Source organism: Calliphora vicina, chromosome 3 (assembly GCF_958450345.1).
Source record: "Calliphora vicina chromosome 3, idCalVici1.1, whole genome shotgun sequence".
NCBI classification, from domain to species: Eukaryota; Metazoa; Arthropoda; class Insecta; order Diptera; family Calliphoridae; genus Calliphora; species Calliphora vicina.
In genome coordinates, this window is record NC_088782.1 from 105,406,620 (window position 1) to 105,419,075 (window position 12,456).

Below are 12,456 nucleotides of genomic sequence, written 5' to 3' on the forward strand. Positions count from 1 at the left end.
TGGGGTCTTCAGAAAATTGATTTCAAGAGACGGACAGACAGACGGACATGGCTTAATCGACTCCGCTATCTATAAGGATCCAAAATATATATACTTTATAGGGTCGGAAAATTATATTGTGAAATTACAAACGGAATATCAAACTTATATATACCCTTATGTATAAATATTTCCTAAAATAATAAGACTATTTATGCCGTCTTTATTGTTTTGTCATAACTAAGCAGTGTAAATCTAAGTCGAAAGGGAAAATCTGTTCATCGAGCCCCTGCAACGACTTATATAACGCTACAATAAGTCGGATCTACAATGGATCAAAGTCGGGGAATTTTTAACCCGATTTTATTTAACAAAAAAAAAATTATATTAAAATTTTTCACTAATAAATTAAAAAAAAAATTGGCAAAAAAAATTTTCACTAAAAAATTAAAAAAAAATTAAATAATTTTGAAATGAAAATTAAAAAAAAAATTTGTTCTTTTTTCAGCTGACTCAAATTTGAAATAGCAACACTTATGAGTGTTGCTCACATCAGTCATATTTTTTTCGTGTTATTATTTTATGACATACGACTTTATGACTACCGTGTGAATAACTTTTTTACATTAAAATATAAAACAATGTAAAATATGTGATTCTTTTTGGAAATTTACCGATTTTTACGAAATTAAGAGTTATATTTTTATTTTATTAAGAAATTAACATTGTTTGTTTTTTACATTTTAAAATTTAAATTTGATACCTGAAAAAAATATCTTAAATTTTTAATTGTTTCCTTTATATTTTTCCTAAATACTAGTACTTTAAGCATCCATCTTCATTCCACAATAATGAAACAAAAAAGTTAATAAAAAAAAACTGAACACACTTTTCCCAGACTTTCCTGGCATATTGTTGATGGCTGTGCTGCTCGCAGAGTCTAGTGCGTATAAGTGTTATTAATTAATTCCCAACACGTATACGTCCGCAAGACCTTTTAAGAGTATTTGCAAATATTTTATGCAAGTAGTCGTATTTTAACACAAATTTATGTATTGTTGTTTTCTTAAGCATACTGAGCCTTTAAAAGGAGTACACATGATTACTCTTTAATATAAAATGAAAGAACTTCCTGTTTTATTTAAAAATAAAGATAAACACAAACATGCAATAAATAAAAACTCAACATAAAGCTGTATTTGTTTAACTGTAAGTAAAATAAGGACTTTTCATTTAAAACAGAAGTAGAAAAGGAGAACAAATATTTATTATGTAAAATATTAAAAGATTAGAAAAGAAGTGTAATTAATTAGTTTATTGTAAGATAAGGGATGTAATTATTGTACATACTTATTGATATATTTGTATGTAAGCAGAGTAATTTTGTGTTTGTTTAATAGAATTTCAAAAGCTAATATTGTAAAACTCAATAATGCCAATAGCCTTTTGTAAAACAGTTTCATTTATTGCGTACATTTTTTATATATTTTGTTTTTAATTATGTGAATTTATTTTTGTATTTTCAGATTTACCCTTCTCATCGGCATCTTCAACATATCATTTACATACAAATTGTACAAAATCAGAGACAATACGAGTAGAATCGGGTTGCGAAATCACCAATAAACGCTGTCAGTGTTGGCCCACACTGAAAGTGTGTCGCAATCAATTGGATACGGGTGTGGGGACGACGGATATACGATGGCATTTTAAAACGTTAGAGGTGAGTTAATCTAAATTAAAACAATAAATTTAAATAAGGGCAGCAAATTAATGTTTAAACAATCATTTAATACCTCATGGAAAATCCCTACACTAGCTCTCATAGGATAGAGGTTTTACAAAATTTGGTTTAACTCAGGTCAAAGTCTCCGAAAGCTATCTTTGCAAAATCTAAAGTTTCATCTGAGTTTAATATTTAAATATCAGTTTCAATGCATCTCAGTGTCTTTTAAGAAGTTTTTCTGAATCAGTCTCAGAACCCAGTTGGTGTAAAAATAGCTTTACTTATGATCTTTGTAATATTTTTTTAGTTTTATTACCCCAATTTTTACTGTTAACATGCTGCAATATTTCACCATTTAGTTTCTTTTATAATCCCTAACACACAGACACCAAAAATAATTTCTCAATAGTCAAACAGACAATGCAAGATAAAGATTGTATTAAAAAGTTAAAGACACAAAAAGTAAAATCATTCCAGCAGTTCCAACTAAGTGACCTGCACTAGTGATTTTACCTACACATCATTTGATTCACCACTAGTTACAGAATTAGCTAGAGGAAGTCAATTGACCCTGTATAAACTATAAAGACAAAACTGCCCAAGGATACTTAGTGGCAGTTGATTCTCTGATAGACAATATCCGGTGGATAAAATAACTATTTTTTTATAATACCAAAATCTAATTTTTAGTAACTGCACTCTAGATTACTAAGAGACAATAAAGTGACGATTGACTACTCGCTAGATTTCCTAGGGTACATAAAGTAAGTAATTGACAATTGGAGTCCGTCAAGTAATTAGACAATAGTGGTGTAACTGCCTAAAAGAAATACATTGATTTTTCAGTAGTCCCCGCAGAACTGCTGGAATACGACAGCCAATTCCATGCGTATAAGTGACTGGCAAAATATATAAATATGTATATATATAAGGGTGGCCCATCTTTTTCACTTTTTGGAATTTCGTGCTCGCAAGATCTAAAACTGTTCCACGTCGTCTAAAATTTTAGAAAAGTTTAGAAGTTGCAAATATTTTCTGTCATAAATTTATGGTTTTTATACCCTACACCACCATAAGTGGTGAATGAGGGTATATATAACTTTGTCATTCCGTGTGTAACATTGAGAAATATTCATCTGAGACACAACAAAGTATATATATTATTGATCCTTATGAAAGTCGATTGACCTATGTCCGTCTGTCTGTCCGTCCGTCGGTATGTCTGTGTAAAACACGCTCACGTCCAAAATAGACAAACAAAATTGCTAAACCTGCTAGAAAAATGTTTATTGTTCTCCTAAGCAGTTTGGTATTGAAAATCAGCAATATCGGTTCAGTGGAACCAGAGTTATGAACCAAAATGTCTCACATAAATGTCTCACCTAAAAAAAAACATGATAATTTTAAAATTGTTTTTGTTATTTGTGCAAATATGTTGCACATAATACCATCAAATTTTAACACGTTATTGCTATGTAAAAAGGACTAACTCTGGTAAAAATTATAGAAATCGGTCCATGATTTCACCTAGCCCCCATACAAATTTCTACCCGAAATATGGTTCTATGGTCTGTAAATGCGTACCAAACTGCAGTATCCACACAAAATTCAGGAAAAATAAGTTTTGTGCTTAAAAAATTACAACACGAAATTTTTTGTGGATCGGCCTATATTTGACCTTAGCTCCCATATAAAGTTCATTTCCGAAAATCACTTAAATAAGCATAAATGTCTTATAAATATCGCTATTAAGTTGAAATTCGTCATAAATAGTCCCCATATATACCAAAATCGATATACATAATTCTATGAAGATCGGCCAATAATTGGTTATAGCTCTCATATAAGGACCACTTCCGAAAAACACATTAAACTACATAAAGATCTAAAAAATATCAATATCAAAACAAAATTTTATAAAAATCTCTAATTTATATTTAGAAATCATACTACAGGATTTTGTGAATATCGGTTCATATTTGACCATAGCTCCCATATAAGGTCCACTTCTGAAAATCAGTTTAGTACTCATAAATCTCTTCTAAATAGCTTTATCATGATAAAATTCGACAAAAATAATAAGTATATACATACATTTGTTAACAACGTTGTTTATATGAAATTCTACAAAAATAGCCCTTAAATACTTAGGACCATAATAGGTCATAGCATAAATATATTAAATAAAAATAGTACACTGATCAGTAATTTGTATTCAAAAATCATAATACTGAATTTTGTGAATATTGGTCCATAATTGGCCACAGCTCTCATATGAATACATAAAAATCACGTAAAAATATTTTATGACAATCGAATCATAATAGGTCATAGCTCCCGCATAAGTCCCACAACCAAATATTTGGAAATTTGTCTAAATATATTTGTATACCCTTTTTTATACTCTGTTTCTTCACTTGATGTTAAAAGGGAAAAATGTTGATCCAAACGTATTAACTGATTATTAAATATATAAATTGTTAAATTTCATACGTTCTAATAGGAATTTCAGTTATAAATTGCTGAATTAGATACAATTTTTTGTACATTTGAAATAAAATATCTTCCACGTAAACTAGTCTTTCTAACAATTGTTATATTATTTCAGTTTTTATACCATCATATAATGTGGAGGGTATTTAAGATTCGGCACGGCCGAATATAGTACTCTTAGTTGTTTAATTTTAAATTTCCGGGATCTAACCTGTCCAATAATTCAAAGTTACACCTCTACACTAAAAATTATGATTTTCAAGGCTGTTAATAATGATGCACACTGGTTCAGAATTGGTTTACAGTTTTACAGCTTCCTAGGTATAATGAGGGCCAGCGCGTGACCCCTCAAAATTGGTCATCTAGAGCCTAACATTTTTTAAAAAAAAATCGCCAAAAATCCATTTATGATCCGATTGAACTGAAATTTAAAAAATAAATAGTCATTGAGAGGGTCTACAAAAAAAATGTGCTTTTATATGTAGGTTATCGCTTTTAGTTGAACAGATATTTAGGTTTATTTATTTTTTTTAATTTTGCTCGATTTGTTTTTTAAAAAATCATCTTTTTAAAAAATAATTACAACGTACTAACAGTTATCTCGTCTCTATAAAAAGTTACTCGCATCCAAAGTTGAAACATGTACGTTTTTTTTTCCAAAAAAGTCCCTATATTTTTTTTCTTTTGTAGAAAAAAATTTTCTTCGGGACTATACCAAATTTGTATATGAACCAAAAAGAAAACTTAATACAAAAGCATGTGAAGTAAAATTTGGCCCACTTAAGCGAACTCATTCCGCACAAGACCTATCAAAACTTCGACAATTTATAAAAAAACAATAGGTATAAGTAAAAATTTCTAAAAACGCTAAGCACCGATCCTCGAAAAAGCTCCATATTTTTATATATGTTTCGAAATAGCAGCTGCAACCGATAGAACAAAAGATTTATACAGAATTGCTAAGTAACTAACCCAAAAAACGTTTTCTACTAACAAACCACCCAGCAAAAACTTTACTTACCTAGTAAGCCAGCAAGTATAATTGGAGCAAAGCGATAACTACTTATTATTTGACTGAAACACTACTTACCGTTGTTCAAGATTTTTAAAAAATTCAGGGGTCAAGCTTACAAATGTACTTACAATCAGTTGAGAAATAAGTAGAAAATTCACAACAAGAATATGTAGCTAAAAAAAAAACACAAAAAATATTGCCAGTCACATTATTTGCTTGTGCTTGATAGTCAAGCTCCTAACTCACTGCTCCATGTACGAGTTATTTTATTGGAAGTTAACAATAGTTTTAACATCAACATATAAATGAATATGATATGAACAAAAAAATTAATGGCTTTGACAGGTGACGAACCACTAACCTCCCGTTTTCCAGTCAAACACACTAGATAGCTGTGCTAAATGCAAAAGTTCATTACCAGCCTGTATAAAAATAAGTACTTATTCTAGTAAATAAAATAATGTGCTGGGTAACCACCACTCCTTACAAAAGAATGCATGAAATAACTAGTTGTCATTACAAAAATTTACAAAATTTTTGCTGGGCACTTAAGAACAGAAATGGAGATTTAGTCACATCCCAAAAAGACCAGATGGATGTATGGCTTATTATTAATATACCAAAAAAAGGAGACTTGCCACAATGTAAAAATTGGCGTGGCATAACCCTTATCAATATCGCAAACAAGATAATCTCTCAAGTCATCAACAAAAGGCTATCACTCGCACTCGATCCGCTTCTCCGCAATGAACAGGCTGGCTTTTGTCCCCGCAAATCATGCATTGAACAATCTGTTGAGTGGAGGACGCCGCTCTACTTGATATTCATCGATTTTGAGAAAGCATTCGATACGCATTCCCATTCAGCCAAATGGAGTACACTAGCATGCAAAGGCGCCCCAACAAAAATAATTGATATTTTTAAAGCCCTATATCACAACGCAGACTTGTGAATTCTTCATGATGGCTATATTAGTGACTCATTCAGAATTAAAACTGGAGTGAGACAAAGCCCTAGTCGCCCCTACTTTTGAATATCGTCCTGGACAACATAATGAGATGCCTCGTTTGAACAGAGGGGAATAACTTGTCTACTATCTCACAACTTCAATGACATGCAGGCTAAGATCAATGCAGTACAAACTGAAGATAAATATTGCCAAGACTAAGGCAATGAGAATTAATGCTTCTAACAACAGAGCATTCGCAATAGATGAGAAGAATATTGAAGACGTATCAATGTTCTGCTATGTCGGCAACGACGTAAGAAATCGAATAAAAGCTGGTAAACAGTATTTTGGTATCTTAAACCCCATATGGCGATCAGCACATATTTCGAAAAGAACCAAAATAAACATATTTAATTCCTGCATAAAATCATCTCATCTTTATGGATGTGAATCGTGGAATGTAGCCCAGAAGGATTTTAACTTGTTACAGGTCTTCATAAATCGATGCCTGCGGAGAATTTCAAAAATATTCTGGCCAGTTACGATTCCAAATGAAAGACTATGGTTCCAAACCTCCCAAAACCCCGTACATATCGAGATCCGAAAAAGAAAATGGTGCTGGCTAGGGCATACTCTACGAAAGCCCGTTGACGATGTCACAAGACAATCTGTCGAGTGGAATCCGCAAGGAAGGCGTAGCAAAGGAAATTGAAGCTGCCAAACAACGCTGGAATGAGATAAAAACACTTTCATCGGACAAATCAGAATGGAATAAATTTGTTATGGCCCTGTGCTTCCTATAGGAACTACGGGAACTTATATATATGTTTCTTAAACATCTGCAAAGCCTTTTTACTATCACAAGGTAAGTAACATCACAGTAGGCACTTTTCAAAAAAAATCAGTTTTTGGAACACCTTTTTCCCATGTTAGGAATTTCGGCATTTAAAAATAAAAAATATTAAAAACTATAATGCTAATGATTTAAGGAGACTTGGATCTATATCCAAGTCAATCCTCTAGTCCTAGGGTTTTCAGCAATACCAAATATTTATATAATAAGCTTATACTCACTCTTCAGAAGCTCCACAAACCTTGCCCCCTTTCACAAATTTTTATGTTTTTTGAAATGGATATTAATTTTGTTTATTTTTATTTAAGCTTGAGGTCACTTTTTTTATAAATAATTATATTTATTTATTTTCAATATTTCGCTACTCTTTGTGTAGCATCATCAGGAAAATAGTTTAATAAATTAATTATAATAACAAATTGTTTTTTTCAATATTTCAATAAAATTGTCAAAATGAAAAAATTTTAAATATTATACAAACAAAAATATTCAAAAAATATTTAGAACAAAAAATATTTAACTTCTGTTTCCGTTTTTATAAACTAAGTGTCTGTAGTTTTGAGCAACATTATCTGTATCTGCCTTAAAATTAATTCTTAGATTTGTTGGTACATTTATAATTTGTAACATTTCTAACATATAACGACGTTTATAATTATTTTCTGTATTCAAAACTAATATATTTTCAAAGTCAGGATAGTGATTCAAATTAGCACAATGTGTGCTAATTTGAATCACTATCCTGACTTTGAAAATATATTAGTTTTGAATACAGAAAATAATTATAAACGTCGTTATATGTTAGAAATGTTACAAATTATAAATGTACCAACAAATCTAAGAATTAATTTTAAGGCAGATACAGATAATGTTGCTCAAAACTACAGACACTTAGTTTATAAAAACGGAAACAGAAGTTAAATATTTTTTGTTCTAAATATTTTTTGAATATTTTTGTTTGTATAATATTTAAAATTTTTTCATTTTGACAATTTTATTGAAATATTGAAAAAACAATTTGTTATTATAATTAATTTATTAAACTATTTTCCTGATGATGCTACACAAAGAGTAGCGAAATATTGAAAATAAATAAATATAATTATTTATAAAAAAAGTGACCTCAAGCTTAAATAAAAATAAACAAAATTAATAATAAAAAAGGTCGAAAAATCAGACATTATCATGAAATGGATATTTTGAGATATTTGTTAAGAAAGAAAAAGAAAACTAGTAAAAGTTATTCGATTTTTCTTAAATGTTTAGCATTTAATTTTTAGATGACGGACCACCCTAGTGTGTTTATTTGATAAAATGTATTTGATTGCAATGCTTATAAAGTGCATCTCTATTGTTAGCATCAGCTTGATGTGACATCTTACAATGATGCTGCTGCTGCTGATGCTTCCAGCTGCCTTTTTTTCACTTAATGCCCTCTCACAGTATCACAGATACATTGTCATGGCGCCAGCATAATGCCATGTATGTATAACATAAACTTATGTGTTTTTATTGCGCTTGCAAGGACCTATTGTTGCAACATTTGTTATAGATCTTTGTTAAGCGCTGACATCTACCACAAATTACAGACATTTAATCAATGTCTTAACTGCTGTTACCCACACCATTGTACTAACGTTACTATAGAGATTTCCTTGACAATTTCTATAACTAACGTACGAATTATTTTACTACTGCTGTTTTGCAGCTTGGTGATTCTTGAATTTTCTTTTGACATATTTTATGGCTGACTTTTAATTTAACAAATTTCGTATGACAATATAGGCAATCAAATGATTGTGTGTGTGTTTTTGTGCATTTAAGAGTTTTTTTTGTGACCTGAAATTAACTGCAGTTGCTTTAATAAATTGTGTGTTTTTTTTCTCTTATTTTCGTTTTAGGACTGCCAATTAAATTTACAAAATTTAATAAAACTTGAAATGGAATTTGATGAGGACTACACAATCTCACCGAGCACTTTTACATATAAAAAGCTGAGAAGAAGGAGGAAACGATCATTAAGTAGAAAAAGGTAAGTTGCTTAAACAAAAAGGAAAATGTTTATAAAAATGTAAATTAAGCTCTTAAAAAAATTAAGTTAAACAGAATTAAAAAAAAAAAACGTAAATTTAGAGCAAAGAAACGAAAACATTCATTGTTTCTCATTTTTTAACAAGTTCCTGGGTACATAGATTAGTTTCTACTGCCTTAAATGTCTAAAAACACAAATACGTTTGAAATTTGGTTAATTTTCAAATTATATACTCCATTAGCCTCTTTTTGAAGTAAGTTCGAAATTTCGAACTTAACTTTGAATTTTGAAAAATTGTGTAAACCTGTTACTTTAGCTCAAAATTTATTTAAACCCGTTTTAATTTATATTTTTCTTAATATTTTCATTGTTCAAATTTTCTAAAAGTGAAAATTGTTTCAGGAAACTAAATTTGAGACTATAGTACGAAATATATCACTTTATTTAATGTGTAAAACTCTTGCAACTCATAACTTTCGTTTGCCAGTTTACCATTCAAATTTGGCACTTATTAGAATATGTTTGGAATTTAAAATTTTACTTCGAATTGACGAACATTTTGTAAAAAGTATTATTATTGTATTGAGTGCTTAAACTTAATTTAAAACCTGTTAATTTTTTTAAATTAAAATGTTCTAAAATGTAGCATCTTTTAGACGTAAATTTGAAATTTTGAATTTTCGAAATTGTCGAAAACCATTTAAAAGCAAACAAAATAACATCAACCTTATTTAATAGTTTTCTATGCTCAAATTTCGAACTTTAGAAAATGATGTAAAATGTGCTATTATACTATTCACCTTCGTGAGAAGGGTATATATAAGTTTGTCATTCCGTTTGTAATTTCTACATTTTTCTTTTCCGACTCTATAAAGTATATATATTCTGGATCCTTATAGATAGCGGAGTCGATTAAGCCATGTCCGTCTGTCTGTTGAAATCAATTTTCTGATGACCCCAGATATCTTCTGGATCCAAATCTTCAATAATTCTGTCAGACATGCTTTCGAGAATTTTGCTATTTAAAATCAGTAAAATCGGTCCACAAATGGCTGAGATATGAGGAAAAAACCAAGACAACCTTGATTTTTGACCTATATCTGGATTACTAAGACATTAATATAGACAATATGGATATCTAATGATAGATATTTCAAAGACATTTGCAACGACGTATATAAGACCATAGTAAGTTGGACCTACAATGGATCTAAATCGGAAAAAAATTTTTTAACCCGAATTTTTTTTTCACAAAAAAAAAATTTTTTAAATTTAAAAAAAAAAATTTTAAAAATTTAAAATAACAATCCAAAAAAAATTGTTTCCAAAAAATGAAAAAAACAACTGGAAAAAAATTAAATTTTGTTTAGCTTAAAATATTTAAAATTTGTAAGTATAATTTGGTGAAGGGTAATAAGGCACAGCCGAATATAGATCTCTTACTTGTTTTTCATGAAATTATTGAATTATAATTTATGTTTAATTATTACCCTTCACCTTCGTAAGAAAGGTATACATATAAGTTTGTCATTCCGTTTGTAATTTCCACAATATAATTTACCGACCCTATAAAGTATATATATTCTGGAGCCTTATAAATAGCGGAGTCGATTAAGCCATGGCCGTCCGTCTGTCTATCCGTCTGTTGAAATCAATTTTCTGAAGACTCCAGATATCTTCGGGATCCAAATCTTCAATAATTCTGTCAGACATGCTTTCGAGAAGTTTCCTATTTAAGATCAGCAAAATCTGTCCACAAATGGCTGAGATATGAGCAAAAAACCAGGACAACCTCGATTTTTTACCAATTTTCTACATATATCTGGATTACTAAGTCACAAATATAGACAATATGGATATCTGATGATAGATATTTTAAAAACCTTTACAACGACGTATATAAGACCATAGTAAGTTGGACCTACAATGGGTCAAAATTTTTTTAAAATCTAAAAAAAAAAATATTAAATTTAAAAAAAATTTAAAATAACAATTGGAAAAAAATGTCTAAAAAATTAAATATTGGAGAAAAAATAAATTTTGTTTACCTAAAAATATTTAAAAATTTGTATTTTGAAGTATAATTTGGTGAAGGGTATATAAGATTCGGCACAGCCGAATATAGCTCTCTTACTTGTTTTCAATTAAAATTTGACTTTCTAAATAAGAAATAAGAAAAAAAAATTTAGATAAATTCGAAAATTTTAATTATCAAAATTGTCCAAAACCAAGCAAACTCTTTAAAACGCCACATTATTTAATGGTTTTCTTGTAATTTTCTATGTTCGAATTTCGAGCTTAACTTCGAATATTCAAAAATTATGTAAAATATTTGAGTTTTGCATGAAATGATCATTTATTTTTAATTTTACTTAAAATTTTCTATGTTCGAATTCTTTAAATGTGCAAACACAAGTACAAAATTTATATTTTGTACTTGTTTATAGAAGAACTTCTTAGGGGTTAATTCAGAAGCGCAAGCAGTAAATTTCTTTAAAAAATGTATATGATAATCATTCAGTTTTCAACTAAATTTGGAGTGTCTTTCACAATAACCCTCTAAAATAAAAAAAAACAAGAGAGCTATATTCGGCTGTGCCAAATCTTATATATCCTTCACCAAATTATATTTAAAAATATTTTTTAAATATTATTATTTAAACAAAATTAATTTTTTTCCCAAATTATTTTTACTTTTTTTTAAAAAAAAGTTTTTTTGAATTTTTTTTAAATATTTTTTAATTTAAAAAAAATGTTTGGAAAAAGAATTTATGACAAAAAAAATTTTTTGATGAATAAAAAATCGGTTTAAAAAATATTTTTCCCGATTTTGGCCCATTGTTGGTCCAACTTACTATAGCCTTATATACATCGTTGCAATGGACTTTGAAATATCTATCATTTGATATCCATATTGTCTATATAGATCAAAAATAGGACAAAAATCGAGGTTGTATATATGTATATATCTCAGCCATTTGTGGGCCGATTTTGTCGATTTTAAATAGCAACCGAACCGGAAGAATTCCCGAATCATTTATATAAGTTATTTGGGGTCTACGGAAAGTTAATTTCAACATACAGACGGACAGACGGACATGGCTATATCGACTTCGCTATCTATAACGATCCAGAATATATATCGATGGATTAATATAAAAAAGGCGTAACTATTTTTTTTTTTTAATATATCAATATAAAAAAGGTATATTAAATAACTTCATTAAAATAAAAGTGTTATGTATGTGAACAATAAAACGCACGCGATTGCACTCTGTATCAGACTGGTTTATTGAATTCTTATTTTCATATTCTTAACCTACGCTTTCTGTTAGATTTGGTATTAATATAACTGTTCCTCTCTTATTTCTATTTACATTTTACATATATATCAAAAAGAAAATAAATT

The 12,456-nt window shown here is 29.1% G+C and overlaps 1 protein-coding gene across 1 annotated transcript in view; it reads left to right on the plus strand.

The window, feature by feature from the left end:
* cmpy (crimpy) overlaps positions 1-12,456 on the plus strand; it is a 190,284-nt gene that overhangs the window by 99,785 nt on the left and 78,043 nt on the right. Inside the window, exons 3-4 of the mRNA XM_065505210.1 lie at positions 1,506-1,702; positions 8,917-9,047. Of these exons, the coding sequence (XP_065361282.1) occupies positions 1,506-1,702; positions 8,917-9,047 (328 nt within the window). The remainder of the gene's footprint in view (positions 1-1,505; positions 1,703-8,916; positions 9,048-12,456) is intronic.